The sequence below is a fragment of the Zonotrichia albicollis genome, chromosome Z (genome assembly GCF_047830755.1).
Source record: "Zonotrichia albicollis isolate bZonAlb1 chromosome Z, bZonAlb1.hap1, whole genome shotgun sequence".
NCBI classification, from domain to species: Eukaryota; Metazoa; Chordata; class Aves; order Passeriformes; family Passerellidae; genus Zonotrichia; species Zonotrichia albicollis.
In genome coordinates this window covers 51421692-51440334 of record NC_133860.1, presented here as the reverse complement: position 1 = coordinate 51440334, position 18643 = coordinate 51421692, and the positions used below count along the sequence as shown (strand labels likewise).

The following is an 18643-nucleotide window of genomic DNA, read 5'->3' as shown; positions in this document are numbered from 1 at the left end:
GGGTGCCATATTATCAAAGAGCTCAAAAATGAGCAGTTCAAATTAAAAAAAAAGAAATTGTCAAAAATACTGAATTTAAAACTCTTATTTACCCAGAGTCCTGAAATAATATTGTAAGGGAAGCAATTCAGGTTATTTGGGCAACAAAGTTTCTTTTTACATTCACGTTAACTGGACACAATGTGGGGTTTTTTGTTCTATTTTTTAATTGTCACAGATTCACAGTCCTGCTTGCTGAAAAGATTGCAAATCCAGACATCCAAGCTTCTGTCATTTGCTAGATACTAAAAGCACTTGTTTCCAAGTATGAAGAAATAATTTCTAGATGACACATTGAGGTTTTATAATGCAGCCAATCAGAAATAAGATGAAAGTTATTAAAATCCGGTAGTTTGAAGAACAGACTGTAGTCACAATAAATTATCTGAGTTTAGAAGAATTTTCAATTCAGAAGTAAATTTACATAAAACAAATTGTGTGTTAGTAAGGAGATATGTGCCTATAATTTGTTTAATATGTTTTTTATATTTTACTGCAAAATGTAAATTGGGAGGCTTGATTGCAAAATGGCATTTCAGTCACCACTGAGTAGAAAAATTAAACTCTGCTAATCATTCTTGTAGGTCTGGTAATATCCTCTTGGGGATGATACTTCTCATACACATAAGCCAGTGCTTCTGAGAACTATGTACTTATATGGAAGTTTAGGTTTGACATTTTCCAGGCTGGGGTTTAGAGCATGGAAAGAAGATTGTGTTATTTTGCAGAAAGTAAGATGAACAACACTGGTACTGGTGTATACAAAATGCAGCATGAGCTGATAAGAAACAGGAATGGAAGCAGCTTGTCTGAATGCAAGCCAGAAAATGGGGGATGACATTACAGCTGGTACTTCAGCCAAGTGAAGAAAGTGAGGTATATATTGAAACAGTTGCAGGTGGTGTTTACAAGCTTTGGTTGCCTGACTAATGGGATCTACAATCTACAAATTTTATCTTAGGCTTAAGAGAAACCTTGTTGAAGGAGCTACGAATGTTGTGCAGCTTCAGTTTCAGTCTCATCTTTTCTTTCTTTTTCTTTCTCTCCTTTTTTTTTTTAATTCAGAAAGCAGTGCAATGAAAGAAAAACTATCAGGGAAAATAAAAATGTTTTCAGTCACAAGAAGAATTCTGAAAATTGAGAAATACAGTAAAGACAGTATATATTCCAACAAACAACCTTCAGAGCGATTTTCATGTAAATGAAAGGAAGAGAAAGCAGAAGACAGCAGAGTGGCAGAAGGACTATAAAAGAGAAAGGACATATGAGGTGGAGTGACAGCTTGGTATAAAAGCTGGAGAGCACCTGGCAACCAATAATGTCATAGAAGAAGGAAAAAAAGAGTGTGCTATCTTAAGAAAAACAAAAAAGGAAAGAGAATAAGTGAAAAAATCCTACTCAGAGTTTGGAATTATATTTGTTTATTTTGCATAATGTTCAGTACAGCAACCCCGATAGTTGCAAAAACACGTTTTCACTGCATTGAGACTGATTTTCTAAAGAAAAACAAATTGCTCCCTCCCTCCCTCCCATGATTATATTCCAAAATGGCTGGAAATATGCTTAAGTCCATGTGAATAAAAAAAAAGAAAAAAAGCAAATGCAATTCAACCCTAAATCATCTTCAGATTCTCTCATTCCTTCTTTTACTATTTACACATGTGGCTTTATACCCATAATCCTTCCAGTTTCTGATCATCAACAGACAATGCAAGTGGCAAATATACTGAACTGGATTTACTGTTTCAAGGACTGTTCAGAAGCTTCATAGACAGCAGTATCAGTCTTTGCTACAGTCTTTATTATGCGAAATTATTCAGCATCTCTGGAATAATTAATATAGGTAAATGGGACAACAGGCATGCCATTTTCCCCCTTGCCTCTCTTTTTCTTTATCTCATTTTTTCCCCTTCTGTAATTTAATTTCAGGATGAATTAAAACCAGCTGTAACAAAATCTTGCAAATGATAGTGCCTATAAAATGTATTCATTGCCAGACTCCAAAACTATTCTTCCAATTCTCCAACTTCATATTTCAAATAATTTGCTTTTAGTATATATGACTACCCATTCTTTCCTGCAAGAGGAGGCTCATTAAAAAAACACATCAGTTCACAGAAAGGCAGCTTGCAAAAAACAAAAATACTGGTTATTTTATGAGATAAAATAGTGGTTATTTTATCATTCCTCAAGCTATGCACAAGATAACTGTAATGAAAGCTTCGAATGGGGGGATTTGATCTCTTTTGCCTTCAAAGACTGAAATGTAACAGATGAAAACATAGGTCTCATGAGCCTGTAATTTCCATTTTCTTAATTTTCAGTGTCTTTTTGGATGAAATCTTGAAAGGCAAAATCTGAGTAAACAAAAATACACACAATACTGCAGACTTTTTCTAGTGCAGAATTTCACAAGCTTCATTAAGCTATGAGATTAATGCACTGTTTTCAAGATCTAATTTGTGTGTATGCAGAAAAAAATTGTGTATGTAGTTTCAATTTGTGTGTGTGTGCGGAGACAAAAAAGTAGACTTCAATAATGACAAAGTACATGATTTAATCTTTTGTTTTACTATTCTGAAAGAGACAAAGCATATTTCACGATTATAGCTGCACAATTCAGTAACAGAATGGATTTAGAGATGCAAGTCTGGGGTTCCTAAATAGCTTTAGATTTACACTGCACAAGCCAATCTTTACAGTCCCCCCAAAAACAGTATGAAATCATAAAACCAGCCCTGGGTCTTCATATTTCAGAGGAAAACCTGCCACTGACTTCAGCACAGTAAAGCTGAAGGCTTGAAGGCTTCATTTTGGATTATTTGGTAAGAAATAATGGAGTTCTGCAGCTGTATGCCTCACTTCTAGAGTCAGTATTGCCAAATAAAAGATATGTAAAGGAACTGCCTGACAAAACTATGCAAGGTTTTATTTTGAAGGAAAACTGTTCAGGTGCACATTTGCAAAGCAGAACCCAAGCCGAAAATAAATCTAAAGAAATATTCCTTATCCTGGAAACTCAGTGATTCCAAAACAAGGGTTACAACCCAGCTAAAGCCCCAGCCTTTCATCAGAGTGATCCAGGAACATAATGGCAGGAGAGCAGGATGTACTCTGTCTCACTGCTCTTAACATACACAAGGGCAGATCAGACACAGAAAGACCCAATGTGCATGCAATGCCTAACCAAAGCAAAACAAATGGGGTTCACTGTCGTCCAATTATTTTTTTAATTAGCCTTTAGCAGTATCTCTTTGTTTCTTTCCTTTTTTCTTTTTTTCCTTTTTTTTTTTTTTTTTTTTGTGTGTGTCATAGGGCAGAGCTATGGCCTGCAACTTGACTAGCAAAAATCAAACTTCCCATTCCTTACACAGATGTAGTGTAGCTGAAATTCCTCAGAGGAAAATTGGACTGCTAATCTGCCAGCAAATCTTTTTATTAACTACACCAGTTTCTGTCAGCTAAGGAAGGTGAAGGCTAGACTGATGAGGTATTTCAGGAACTCAAATGATACAATCAGAAAAAATTTCAGAGGAATCACAGAATTACAGAATATTCTGCATTGGAAGGGGTTCACAGGGATTATCAAAGCCCAGCTCATAAAGAACTGAGGGAAATTTTACTGCATAGGAGACTACAGCTCAGATAGAAGCAGTTTTTTTCATTATGAACTGTGGTCTATTGAAGAAAAGATAAGATAAATATGAGCAAATATATTCCTTTTTTTTAAAGTTAAACTTTTAAACTTTTTAAACAAAGCATGTATTGAAAGGCTTCTGAATATGTCCCTATCAGGCATGAGAAAGCTTGGCCTGGTGTACATTTGATTTCATTTTCCATCTTTACTGGTAAAACTGACATTTCTCCATGTAACTTGAGAGCCTTTACTATTCTTGGCACCCAATAAAACTTTCCATATGAAAGCCTCTATTTCAATTTTCAGCAGTGAAAACACACTTTCACTTTGTTGAGACAGAAGTTGAAGTTTCTTACTTTATTGTATTGAAAACTATATTTGCCACATATTAAAAAAAACAGCAAGAGCCTTTGGAAATGCCAAAACACTGATACAGGCTACGTAAAACTGCTTTTCTAGGACACACAACAGAATTAAAATTCTGTGAGGGCAGAAATGAACAGAAATATACAGAATCATAGAATTGCGGATCTTCTACTAACTTGTCTTCAATTCTTAACAGCTTAATCCTCCAGCCTGACAGACTACCCAACGTGAACCAGCTGGTTACCAAAGCCGTACTGGGAACACAAGATGTCTTGATTCTGCAGGAGAGGTTGTAAAGAGCAACCCTGAAGTTTCATTGACTCTCTGTTTATGATGGCTGTGAATGCAATCCCTTCCAGCCAGTTTTAGCATAAGGCTATGCCATAATCTCTCCACATTTCAAGAAACTGGCAAAGGTTTGCCTATGTTTTTGGGTTCTGTTTGGGTATGAAAACAGTTTAGACAGCTACAAGATTCTCGCTATCACTTCACCAAATTATCTGCAGTAATATGGACATGATTATCACATGAGATTAATTGTAGCACATCAAAGGTGCACTTCACTCACCACATTGCTGCACGTCCTGTACCGGATGTTTCGCCCTTCACAGGTCCTGTGTCCAAAAATTAAAAACAAAACCAAAAACATTAATAGCTGAATATAAAAAGCCAACATATAATGTTTACTGTGCCATTAACTTCCCCATATGTATTTTTAATCACCTACTCCCCTACCAGCCCTCTTCCCCAAAGTAAAAGGTTATCTGTCCCTATTGAGGTATGAAATCTACACCTCCTTAGTTTCCTACTATCTAGAGGGTAGCATCAGCTTGTAAATGAGATTAGAAGTGAGAATGCAGACTTTCGCTGAAAAACAACATCTGAATGACCTGAATACTGTCTTGCATCTCCATGCAATTCCTAATGATTTCACAAGGGCACAGCTCTGTGTCTACCTGGGCACACACTCCAGCACTGGCACAGTCTGAGCAGGCAGGCTTTGTCTTCTGGGGAAGAACTGAGCTCTGGGATGAACGAACTATGCTTGCAGCAGCATGAACTCAAAGTATAGTTTGGGTTTGAAGGGGCCATTTACTTCCAATCCCACTGCCATTGACAGGGACACCTTTCACTAGGTCAGATTGCTCAGAGCCCCGCTCAACCTGGCCTTGAACACTTTCAGGGATGGGACACACAAAGCTTCTCCTGACAACTTGTTTCAGTGCCTGACCACCCTCACATAAAAAAAAAAAAAATCAAAATATTTAACTTAAACCTCCTCTCATTCAGTTTAGATTTCCCCTCTTTCAGGCTAGTGTGACATAGCTTTTTCCCACGTTGATATGAGGGAAGAAGGAGAACACAAAGCTTCCCTCAATTCACTGGTGCAGCATTCAAAGAGCAGCTGGGCGCAGTGAGGTCAAGGAGAGCACACAGACTGATGTGTGCCCTTCATGGTTCTCCTCCTTTTGTCCCACAGCAGACCCATACCAGCCCTGATGTTGGCAGGGTTCCTAAAAGAAAGCTCAACAGCCAGGTACCTTTTTAGCACTCAGCAGCAGGTACTCTGAGCGTCTGACCTTAGGTGAAGCTTCTGGTATTTTATGAGTCCAGACAGTATACTCTGCAGAGGCCCTCATGCAAATCAGAATGCAGAGTTTGGCTTTTAAAATGTATCCTTCAAAAGAACAGAATTCCTAACATTTTTAATTTCTTAATTTCACAACCTTCCCTCTCCCCCTTCTTTTTTTTAGGCCACAACTTAAGCACACATTCCTTCAGGAATAAATGCCTGTCAAGCCTGATTCTTAAAATCCAAACCATTTTGAACCATATCCAAGGGAAAGGACAGCAGCATCTGCACTGATTTTTCTTCACTTGAAAAAAAAAAAATTTTACAGCAGAGGAACTTTTCCTACACTGAGTTAACTCTAAAATTAATTGAACAAGTTTTCTTTAAGTTATTGAAGTCATCCTCTCTGTCTTCGTTATCCACAAGACTTAACTGTGAAATTCATCCAGTAGTCATTTACACACCATATGTCTAAATGACCACAAGAGGAGACAAACAAGTAAATAAACTTCATCATATTTTCCCAATAAATCTAAGCGGAAAGATAACACTTTCTGTTGTGTAGCATTTGGCATATAAAAATTATATTAAAAGCATAACAGAAATATCACTAATCACTATCACTGTGATAGGGACATTTCTATTAGATACTATCACTAATTCAGTGATTTTGTAGCATTGTATATTTAACTCCAATGAGTTCTTATCTCAGCCATGCACAGAAGTGAAAAATGTGCACAGTGTACCTAGCAGTAGAAAAAAATTGGTTTGGGCAGTACAATAACAAAAATTATATCCATAATAGACTATGAAATAAAAAACCCAACTAAAAAACCCAGTAACAACAACAAAACACCCAAGCAACACTCCCACCCACACGATTCCAGTAATTCCCAAGCAATATCAGTCAGCTCGGAAAAATGCTGTGGAAACCTGCTTATATTGCATTCAATAAAGGTACTTTGCTAATGATAGATAGTAAATAAAGAGGTAAATTATGCAGAATGCAGGCAGCCCTAGTGCAGGTGTCACTTACCACACTGAAAAGCTTGTTCATCAGGCTTGATACCTGCCCCATGTGTCTCTCAGAAATGCCACACAAACCATCAAACATTACTTTGCTTGACACAGACTTGCTATTAGCACAATTTCTATTACTGTAACTGATTAATCTTAGAACCACTGAACATCTAGGAAAACTTCAGCTTCCTTTCTATCATTTGCCTCTCAGTTTCTTCTTCTTTTCATGGTTTCTTCATATTATCTGTTTTGAAATTAAAAAAACCAAAACTACTTAATTTTCACTTATTCTCCGTGTTAGGGAAAATAATAGGTTATTTCATTAGATATATGAAAAAACAATTATTCCATTATTTTACCCAATTTTTCTTCTTCTGGCTAATGGCCAGGGACGTTCAGATAAAATGAGCAATTCTGGATGCAGCTAGTGCTCTTATGATTCATGAAGACTAGGAAACACTCTTGGAAAATTCCCCTTGTTTCCTCAGAAAGAACATTCTTTGGAGCTTGGTTGTTTACACTCAGTAGTTTCCCAATTATCACACACCTGCCAAAAGCAGGTAACAGCTTTCAGCCTTTATATACATGATGATATATGAAAATATATGAAATTATATATTTGCACAATAGATTTGCATAGCAGTTTGTGTTTCGGATCTACCCTACCTCAGAACAGTATTTCAGATTCTCTTAAGCACAAGCAACTACTTTGGAATTCAAACTCATGGGATTTGCACGCATATCTCACATGGACACTGTGCAGAATTCCACAGCACTGAGCCTTCAGCATGCAAGGAAGGATCATGGCAGACTACTGAGCCCGTGTTGTGAGATACAGTCATCATTTATCCTCTGATCTCTTCAGGATATAAATGGCAACTCCTACCAACAAGGAGTACACACAGCCAGCAGGAAAACTCAGAAGTCAACCGATATGCCCAGTTCATCTTGAAGAGCACAGAAAGAGTGGGAGAAGTAAGCAGTACTTCAGCTGTCTCTGTTATCTACACCGCAGGGGATTTTTCAGTGGAAAAAGGTAGCTGAGGGTTTGGCTTGACAGGGAATTATTATCATGTGAATATGAAAGAAAAGCATACTGTTGGGAATCATGTTTCATTCCTTAAACTTAGTCACTTGTTTCCAGTAAAGTTTCTGAAAGAGGTTAACAACTTATAATATATTAAAATATTCTCTTCTCTTAATGTAAACAACCCAAACCCCTGGTATTTATTTCTCCAGGCTCCAGTTTGTAGACGGACTTAGTTCAAGTCCCCCCCTCAAAGGCCTCAAGTAGATGTGTATTTGTGCTCAGCTAGAGTTAGAAGCCTTGCAAAAATCCATGCCAGAATGAACAGCAAACCCCTGCCAAAGCTGCCTTTATCAGTAATTACCAAAGACTATGAAGAGATTTTCAGAGGAGATCTCATCAACTCCTGCCACTCTCAGCAGTCATCAGAGTTTGAATTGCTTTACTTAAGAAACAAGTCTGCTCATAAACAAGCAACTATGAGCCAGGGGTGGGTTATTTCTGTGCATATGAATTTTTATGCAGCTATTCACTACAGGGTCTCAAATTTGATGTAATGTTGAATAATCTCCACTACTTTATTTTCACTACCCTTGATAGACACACTTCTGGGACAGATTCTGGTTTCTGATTGTACTTGTGAGATAAATATGCTGTGGGTCTGTCTTCTCCCATGAGATCTTAGTCTGGCTGTGGCATGAAGCCAGGCTACACACATGGGGGTAACATCATCTTGCATCTCCCTTTCGTCACACTGTTGCTCTCAGCTCTTTCCCAAATCTGGCACAGTGTTACGACCCCCTGTCATCCTCAATACAATTTGTTTGTGCTTCTCTGAGGAACAGTCAGTCTCTTTTACTCACCCAGCATACCCCTTTTCCTGTAAAGGAATTGAGAAGGAGGGCCCTGAACACCAAATTGTTGCTATGAGCAAGAAAGACGGATCAGGACTGAATTGACTTTAAGAAGTTTACCTTTGGAAACTATTTGGTTGGGTCTGCTAAACTCATGTCTAAATCACTCAGTTGACAATAATTTGCAAAGAATTCAAAAGATTTTTCCACATCCTTTTGTTCACATGATGCCTTAAGTTTTAGCTGTCATATTTTCCAGATTCTGTAGTGCATTAGTATACAACTCTGAACACCATATAAAGTGTTAGCAAGTTCTCAGTTTAGTCAGACAAAAGAATCCTTTTCCAGCCTGAGAACCAAGGACACCTTTGCAACCTCAGGCCCAAAAAGTGTCAACAACAGCAAATTCAGGAGAGCAGTCTGGGAGGATGGGACTTCATAACCTGAAGCTGAAATTAGACAATGAACCCTAATATGTAAATGGACCAAAACTTATAAAAGTGTCAAAACTCAACTCATGAGCAGCTGTCCATCTTGGATGTAGTCACGGCTGGGCTCTTGTATGGCCCAAGGTGTATTTTTTGAAGGTGTTTTTAATAAATACCTTTATTCCTTTAACACTGTCTAGCCTCTGCTCTAGGTAGCCTCTAAAGTTATCACACAAACACTTTCCTGCCACCGTGGATTGTTGAGATGCACTGGTATGTTTTGCCATGCATCTGTAGAAATCTTTCACTCTCTGTATTTAGAAAACTGTCCCCTACAAGTTCCTGCACGTTGAAATGTGAAATACAAGAAGAGTTATATAAATAGTTAACTTTGAGACAAGAAAAGTGGGCATGGATGCACAAGCCAAATTTCCCTGGCAGGTTTAGTTACAGATCATATAAATGTTCTTACTTCTGCAATCAAAAAGATAAACAACCGGGAAAATACAACTTCAGTCACTACACGCAGAAAATCAGCAAGGCAAATAAAAGCATGTGTAGTAATCTGGGGCCACAAAAGGCCAACTTTTCTCATAAATAACGTTTTCCACAACCTTGGTATTAGGCAATCAATAATTCTGATGTAACTGCTGTTATTATACTTAGCATCAGTGGCCCCATGTGCACCTCATGAGGCTCCACAAGGCCAAGCACAAGATCCTGCATGGCAGCAATCTCCACTATAAGTACAGACTAAGTGATGAATTGGCCAAGAGCAGAGAAGGGGCTGGGGATACTGGCAGATGAAAAATTAAATATCAGCTGACAACGTGCACTTGCAGTCCAGGAAGACAATTTTATCCTGGGCTGCACAGAGGGGACTGCCGCCACCAGGTCAAGGGGATGATTCTCTCCCTCCACTGTGCTCTCACGAGACGCCATCTGGGTCACTGGAGTGCTGTGTTCAGGTCTGTGTCCCCACCAACAGACAGAACCTGAGCTGTGCAAGCATATCCAGGTCACAAAAATAATGGCCTGAAACACCTCTCCTATGAAGAAAGATCGGGAATGTGAATGTTACAGATGGGTTCACAAGGGGAAAGTCATGTTTAAGTAAATTTCCTTGTATAACAAGACCTGCCATCTCATTGACTAGTAGATGTATTTTTATTAGAATTCAGTGAAGTTTTTGATACAGTTTGCATGGTATCCTTCTGGCAAATTTTTATTTTCAAGTTTTTCTTTGTCTTATTCCAAGTCACTGATTGTTATTTCCTAAGTAACAGCTGGCATTAAATACTATGCCCTAAACTCACAAAAATATGACTGGCTAGTCCACTTAAAATAACAAAGATCCAATTAATGAAAAAAGTGGAAAATACAAAGAAAAAACCTGTCATGTGCTTTCAGGGTACTGTTCATTTACAGCAGTTAGTCTCACATCTGTGTTCATCACCACAGTATTTTTTATTTTCTTAATAATATTTTAAGAAGTGTCTTCAACTTTAGATTTGCACATATAACATGAATTGCAGATTTACAGAAAGCAATTACAGTTGTGAATATTTTTCACAAAGCAAGAAAGGCAAAAAAGCAAAAATTAAGAAAAAAACCTTTGAGTAAAACAAGGATGAGACGTTGCTTCACATCCGAAGTGGAAATAACTACAATATAAAATCTCACCTGTTGTGCTATATCACAAATATACCATATAGAACATAATGCAGGCCCAAAAGTACTAACATCCCAAATCTGAACACTCTAGAAATTGGAGCAGGATCCAGGTTTTGCAGCTGGTCTTTATAAAACAAATGTGCTGAACAGAATTGCAAGCTCTGCCTTCTCTGAGGAAGTTTGCATGTGTGTTAACCCCCCTCCACTGAAATTTCTTGTCTACAATCTAGTGCTCCAGTCTTTAGAGAATCACATAAGTTTCTTACTGGAATTAAGGCTTACAAAAACTCTACATCATGCAAAGGTCTGATCCTTTTGATTTAAGTTCAGAAACAGATTTATGGAAAGACTTATGAATAGCCGAGAGCTCTTCCAGTGAACCTGGACATATGAACAGTATATCACCTGAGTGAGGGCTTCACAGACATTTTTGTTTCGTAGGCCACTTCTCAATAGGGAGATGCATTTATGGAGCCCATATCCATCACTGACCTGTAACTGCAATGCTGATTACTGTTCATTCCACTACACGCTAGTTTTTCACCCAAAACACCAATACGTAACATCTCTGTGTCAGGTCTAACAAGAGGTTCCATAAGAAAACTACACTAGGAAAGCATTTTCTACAATTTTAGATACTTCACTGAGGCACTGAAGCCAGAAATTAGGACAGCCAGCACGGTGTGTCTAACTGGTCTTCTGAAGACCATCAGCAGTCACTCCATAGATTACAATGCTGATTTACATTGTGTGAAATTTGCAGCTTCTTATACTGCTGACATGTTGACTCAGATAGGTTGCTTGCTGCTTCTGCCATTAGAGTTAGAGCTGTAATCTCTCTAAAAAAATTTAGAATAATTTCTTCATCACATACAACCAGAGAATGGTTTCAAAATTCTCATAATTACAGTTTTCACTAATTGCAGAGTAAACAGAATAATAAAATTCCTTTTAAAATGTTGCTACGGGGCACAGACTTAACTAGAAGCACTTACAAATTAAAGAAACAAAAATTTTTTTCCAGCTATTTGGAATCGTACACTGTATCATGGAGGATGCCCTTTACACAGTAAATTATCTAGAAGTATCAACTGAAGCAGAAAAAACCCAGCAATTCAGGTATCCTGGGGGTCTTTGAAGGAAGCAATATACTACACTAGTATACAGATACAGTTTTATACAAGGTAATGAGAAACATCCTCCTAAATAATTTCACAGTGCAGGTCATCTAAGAATTTTATGACATTGATTGTACTCTTCATGAGTGACATGGTATGCTTCAACAGAATGCCATTTATTTTTGGGGATGTATTCAAAAACTCTTATAGCATTTGCGCACAAATACTCTGCTCTTTATTCCAAAGACCTTAAACTAGAAAAGGGCTTATTCTCAAGTATTTAAACTGATCATTTTGACCAATATAGGAACATTTAATAAATGTTCAAAAGCCTAATTTATTAATAAATGTTCAAAAGCCTGGCTTATTTAGTAGTGCCAGGATAGACAAGACTGCATTTATATCATTACACAGTAATTACAGTAATACATGTCAGCTTCTATCTGTCAAAGAAGCAACCCCCAACCCACATAACTGCACCATTGTAATTTTCACTCAGAAAGTTTAAAGGGACTTTTATCAGTGTTAGATGTGAAAAACGTCAGAATCTCTGGGAATCAAAGCCCCTGAGACAGACTACTCTGTCAATGCAGCCTAAAAATAAGGGTCACAGCCACTTGCTGAGACTACATTCTAAATTCAGTTGCGAAGCAGCAACAGTAGTCAATATTTTGGTACCAAAGTTTATACATCTGAAAGTTAAAACAGTATCTTTTCAAATATGCAGTATTTGATGGATCCTGTTTTCAAAGCCAGTCAGAAATGTTATTAACGGTTTCTTATTCACTTATTGAACTTTGAACTAACATAAATAACATGCATCTATTCCATCACTGTCTGGTGAAACCATTTGATGTTGGATTTGTAAATCAACAATATATGAGATCAAAATTAGAAAATATTACTCCTTAATGAAGAAAATTTAATTTATTTTAGGCCCTTTCTGTCTTACGAGAAATGCACACATCATAAAATAGACTTAATTTTACCAAATCTAGCTAGTTTACTAAACCTGACCTTCAAAAATATGTCTTGGTTGTTATTTTATGAACCAAGTCAAACGACAGTAAGGCTGAGAGTCATTTATGCAGATTTACTGTTTTAACTCTGCAGAATGCAACAGCACCGTGCCGAACAAGTAAGCAAGTGAATCACTTAATCTAACTTAGCAGGCCAAACTGGCAGAAAGGCTATTTCATATTTCTGGTTGTCTTGCATTACCAAAAGGCAGTTATCAGATGAAGAAAGAAAGAGAGGTATTTCAAAAGGAGAGAGAAATATGTTCCAGTAAGTGACACAGACAGTATGAACCATAGGAACAATGCTGGGATTAACTCTCTGACATTTGTTCCATTTTGTTTTTAAATTTGTGCTTTTCTTCATTTGTTTGTTTTGTCCTATTGATGTTTTCTTTTTTTTTTTCTTTTTAATCTTGGACACTTTTATACTGAGGGAAATTTGTCATGAAAATGTTAATGCTGAACTTCTGCTGCTACCAAACATAAACCCCTCACTTAATGGTGGAAAACCTTCACTCTATTCAGAAGTTTAAACATTATTTCCCAGAGATAAGGGTGATGATATCAAATTTAGGCCCCTGAGCTCAACTCCAGTAACCTTGGGACTCCATAACTATCTCAGCAGTCTGCTGTATGCTCAAACTATTCTCTGCCACATGTTTTTTCATAAACAGAAGCAACAGTAATGAAGGGTTTCTATACAATTTTATGAATAGACCACATATCTACTCTATGAAAAAACAGTTTGCAAATCTCTAGGACACACTTATCTTTTGCTACATGCAGCCTAACTTTAAAAGAAAATGATGGTGAGTTTGGAAGATGATGAGAAAAAGAATCAGAATTATCTTCTTGCCAAGCCTAGACAGAGGAAAATGGTCTCACTATTACTGTAGTACTCAGCAATGCGTAGAGCACAATTCCAGAAAACACAGAATATTTTTAGATCAGTATGGGTGAACAAATGAATAAAAGAATTTATAATTTCTTTTGCAATTTGAAAATATATCCCAGTACAGGAAATAAATACACATGAATTTCAGATATCTAATTCAGATATTTATTATTACTCTGTTTGAGTTTGCCTGAAAATCAATACGGACACATATTAAAACCTGGTTGGAAGACATCTGAGTTATTATCAATCTCTTTGCCAGAAGACAAATGCCAGCAGTGCTGGGCAATCAACTCTTACTTGCTGCAACAAATAAGGGCTGGATTCTAAGCAAGAGGCCAAAGCCCAAAATGCAGTGCCTCTCTACCTGTATTTCCATAATGTCTGTATCCAAAGCAGCCAATACCTAACAAAACCTGGTTTCCTGTGGAAGCTCAAGTGCTGGTAGTGCTCAAGAGCTCAAGAAAAATAGGAGTGGTCTATGGTTCCTCTCTGTACAGGTTTTATTGAGTAGTGCTGCATGGCCGGTCATCAAAAAAAACCCAGGGAAACAGAAGGGCAAAACATTATAAAATGATAAAAATAGTTACCCCTCCACCTAACATATAATCAGTCAAGGAGGTTCAAAACCCAGTAACATTTAAAGGGGGTCTGTCCTTTTGTGTAAATAACAACAATATCAGAAGTTATAAAGAGTTAATGTGACTAAAGAGCATGAAAAGTGTAATCTTTTGAGTTTTGGTAGTCTAATTTATAAAAGTTTATTTTCCTGGGGTGCATTCTGTCCTGGGAGTGACCCAGTGCTTCCTGTCAGCATGAGGACATGAACAACCCCTGTCTGCTTGTGTGACTGGCATGTGTATTTATATCACTAGCATAACGTCCTTAGCATAATCAGAACCAGTTGTTCTAATGAAATGTACTGCTAAACAGCCACTACCCCGAAATTTCCGCTATTTAAAACACAAGAATACAGAATTTTTCACTAACACTTTCCATTCTTTCATCACAGCTGTGAAGGACTAATGCAAAACATGTTCCCAAAACAAACAACACAAGCATGAACATAACTTTGGCAAATAAAAGCCGGAAAGAAAGCTGGTTTCCTTTATTTAGCTATATATATTAATGGTGTTTAGGAATGGGCAATTAGTCTTTGCATTTTTTCAAAGCCGATGCACCAAGCTCTCTCTATTCATGTGATACTCTGAAAGTCATCTCATATAGAACTAAAAGATACAAGGCATTAAAGCATTCCTCCCAGAATGAGAAATATTTAGGATTAATTTGTTCCAATTTGTTCTAAACGTGTTGCCAGTTTTCATTTGCCAGAAGAATCTACTATATTCCTTCAAGCTGCAGTGAAATTACACACACCAAATAAACTGTACTGACCAAGAAATTCTCTCTCAAACATGGACATTCTGGTCAAACCTTTACAGCTTTGAAATACTCCTGTGAATTTATTTGGAAACCTTTGATGAGTTTCTTTACCTTGCTCCCACTCTGACTTAGCACCTTAAAATGCTTGCTTAGCAGAAAAATTAATCTTTTAAATCCTTACTTAATTAACAATTGCATGTAGACCAGGAAAAATGAAAAATTACTGCACATTTGAGAGAGTGCTAATTCCAGGACAAAAGTTACTATTTATGATTTATTGCTACTGGCTACCAAATGCCACACACCTAATTCACTCCCCACTTCCTATCCCAGAAATTGCAGGTTTCCATGTCTGAATGGGTCATAGTTTGTGGTTGGTTTCTTAAGGCAGCAAGCATTGCTTGTGTCCTGAAGGGACAGTGGAAAGGTCATGTATGAAACCTAATTTTGTGTGATTTATGAGGTTATTCCCTATTCCACTCATTAAGGTTCAGGGTCATCCTGAACAGCACAAGAATCAAAGGGAGTCCAGAAGAAATCATTTTTACTCACATTGTCACATACTGTGACAACTGCTACTACTATTTGGAAGTCCAAGATTGCCCTCTAGAACCTACAGAGAGTTCTCATGAAGGAGGAAAGAAAGCACCTATTGCTCAGAGTCCCCAGATCTCCTGGTCCGTCTGGCTTCATGTTTACATGTAAATAACATATTGACAGTAATTTATTATTTTAAGTATGGAAAACAATATACAGTGATTAAAATTAAGTTCCTGTCTCTGAAATTTCAGATTTTGAGGTGAATGCAACTGGCCTCAAACTAACTGGCCATGAAACTAACAAGATATTAGAATCTGGTCCTACTTTGAAAATCAATTTTATGTTTGTTTAATCCATGGGAATGCAATAGCAAAGTACTGGTTTTCCACTTATTTCAACAGATATCTTTGCCTATCTTTTCTTCCAGCAGACTTTTGCGCACAGTCAACTCAATAAATGGGGCTACTAAGAGACTGTTCAGAGATAAAGCTAAAATACACAATATCCTATTCTGGTGTTATGTTCAATGCCTTGTGCTGTTTCCTGTCTTCACTAAACAACATCACATATTAAAGTGTCAGAAAGAGGAAATTATTTGGACTGTATGGCCACTGTTTGTTATATTAACATCAGTTTTACAAGCACATGAATAAAAATATGAAAGAAAGTATGCAGGATGGAAAATTGTACTAGATTTTTTTCTCCTACAATATATAAGGTATCAGAAATGGCAATAAGCCAGAAAGGTTGGGTCCGGAGTTTCCCTCCATATTATTTATCAGAAATCTCTTAATATTTATCACATATACCATGTTTACTGCAGGTAAATTTTTTTTCTTAAGTAAATAGAAATAATATTTGCTAGAAATATTTTGCAGATAAAACTTACATAAAGTACAGAGTGGAAAAGATGTCAAATGAGTTGTTCTTTTTGCATTGCAAGCTAGTAAGTGGGTAGGAATAAAATCTCAGATGCCTGACTGAATACCCAGAATTCATCTTTGTACCAGAGCATTTTATCTCTGTTGGGAGGGGCCTTGCTGGTATTGAGTATTTCCTACCTGAAATTCAATTTGCAAGATATCCTTTGTAGGACTGTTACTCTTTCTTATATAGCTCAGGATGCCTCATTTGATTATTGTGTTGCTTTTATAGTCAGAGTGGCTGAAACTGTGGGGTACTAAATGTAGTGAATAATCTGTACTCTTGTATAAGCACATGACAACTCTTACTGCTTAAATGGTGAAAGTGGAGGAAGTTCAACTTCAGGAACTGGCAGCCTTTTAAGCTGTCCAGACCACATTTTTATCTCCATGGATTCTTGCTTTACTTTAAAGGGTGCTTCCTTATCAAGCTCATTGGCTGCTTGCCCAAATTAAAAAAAAAAAAAAACAAACCAAAACATTACCATAATTTTTTGACAACAAGATGGAAATTTCAGTGTAGGTCAAGACTTCCACTGGTTGCTTCTTATGGTCTGGCAGATACAAGTAGGTTGAATTTTTCCATCAATAAAGTAGAAAACATCCAGGCACTTACTTGCTGCTCAGGCAGCGTCGCAGTGAGTACGAGGCCCCTCCTCCGCAGGTGCGCGAGCATTCGCTCCACGAGCCCCACGCATCCCACAGCGAGTCCCGGTCCTCCTCAGAGCGAGCTGTTCTGGAGCTCTGAGGAGAGGGAAAAGGGAAAAAAAAAAAAAAAAAGAAATCAGGAAAGAACATTTAAGCATCAAAACTTCTGCTGCTAGTTTAAACCTTTCTTTTTGCTGGATATCATTTTGGTTATTAAAAGTACCGAATAAATTGAATAAATCTGTTCCTCTCTGGCATGCCTACTGGTTGACAACAGTTCCTTAGTAGTGAATGGTGTATTAATTCACTTTCATCTTTTGAATATCCTACTTCATCTCAGTTTGAGGCTAGCGAAGACTGCTCTAAGACAGCTCTTTGAACAACAGTGAGACAAAGGATCTTTTCTGATTAAGAAATGGAGTATTATAGACATCAGACATTGTGCTCTGAAGTTATGCTGCTGTGTTAGAAGATATGAAAAGGCATATTGAAAGGAACCTTCCAAAATGCTCCTAAGGAAAAACTGAAACACAACATAGTGAATCAATGTGCTAAAAAGGCATTCTATATAATAACTTTCATGCATTTACCATAAGAAATTTGAACTACCATCGCATCTCTGTCTAAAGGGCTATGAAAATTGCAGGACAAAGTTTCCCTAATTGTTTCATTCCTACTGTTTGCTAGTTTAAAGAATAAAACGCACGTTCCCTGAAAAGCAGAAGTTAATAACATCAGAATGTTGGTCACAAGCATATATGTCATAAACATATGGCAGTATCTGTCTCAAATAAAACAGTCATATCTATACTCAGCATTTCATTTTCATTCATGCAAATGCACCGCAGAAACATAGATTCTTAAGGACACAAATTATTTAACCATATAGATAGATATTGTCCTTAGTGGGCAATGTGTTTTTGCTGGAAAAAGTGACTAATCTAGCAAAGTTGCACCAAAAATGCATGTGTCTGATGGAGATAGGCAGTGCTCTCCTTCAAAACTTTACTTGTGCTATGGGCCAGCACCTGGTGAATAGCAGTTCTAACTGCACTTGATATTAATAAGAGAGCAAAACAAGGACATGAGTGAGACTTTAAAGATACACTTAAACAGAAAAACATCGGCAAGCATCACTGCTGGCCCATGTTACAGCAGTCAGCTTTAGCTTTCATAGCATCACAGAAGATACTGAGTTGGAAAACAGCCATCAGAATCATCAAGTCCAACTCCTGGCCCTGCACTGGCCACCCCAAGAGTCACACCATGTGCCTGAGAGCGTTGTCCAAACACTTCTTGAACTCTGTCAGGCTGGTGCTGGGACCACTGCCCTAGGAAGCCTCTTAGTGTTCCAATATCCTCTCAGTGAAAACCTCTTCTGGATATCCAGTCCAAATCTCCTCCTCCTCCTGACATCTCCAGGCCATTCCCTGAGGCGCTGTCACTGTCACAACAGAGAAGAAATCAGTGCCTGCCCCTCACAAGGAAGTTGTAACTGC

General features: G+C 37.5%; 1 protein-coding gene across 3 annotated transcripts in view; it reads right to left on the bottom strand.

Annotated features, from left to right (window-relative positions):
• The window catches only part of ADAMTSL1 (ADAMTS like 1), a 394276-nt gene that overhangs the window by 147665 nt on the left and 227968 nt on the right, over window positions 1-18643 (bottom strand). For all 3 annotated transcript variants that reach the window (XM_074533419.1, XM_074533420.1, XM_014269810.3), the window contains 2 exons: window positions 17113-17240; window positions 4611-4656 (listed from right to left, as the gene is read on the bottom strand). In XM_074533419.1, the coding sequence (XP_074389520.1) occupies window positions 4611-4656; window positions 17113-17240 (174 nt within the window). The remainder of the gene's footprint in view (window positions 1-4610; window positions 4657-17112; window positions 17241-18643) is intronic.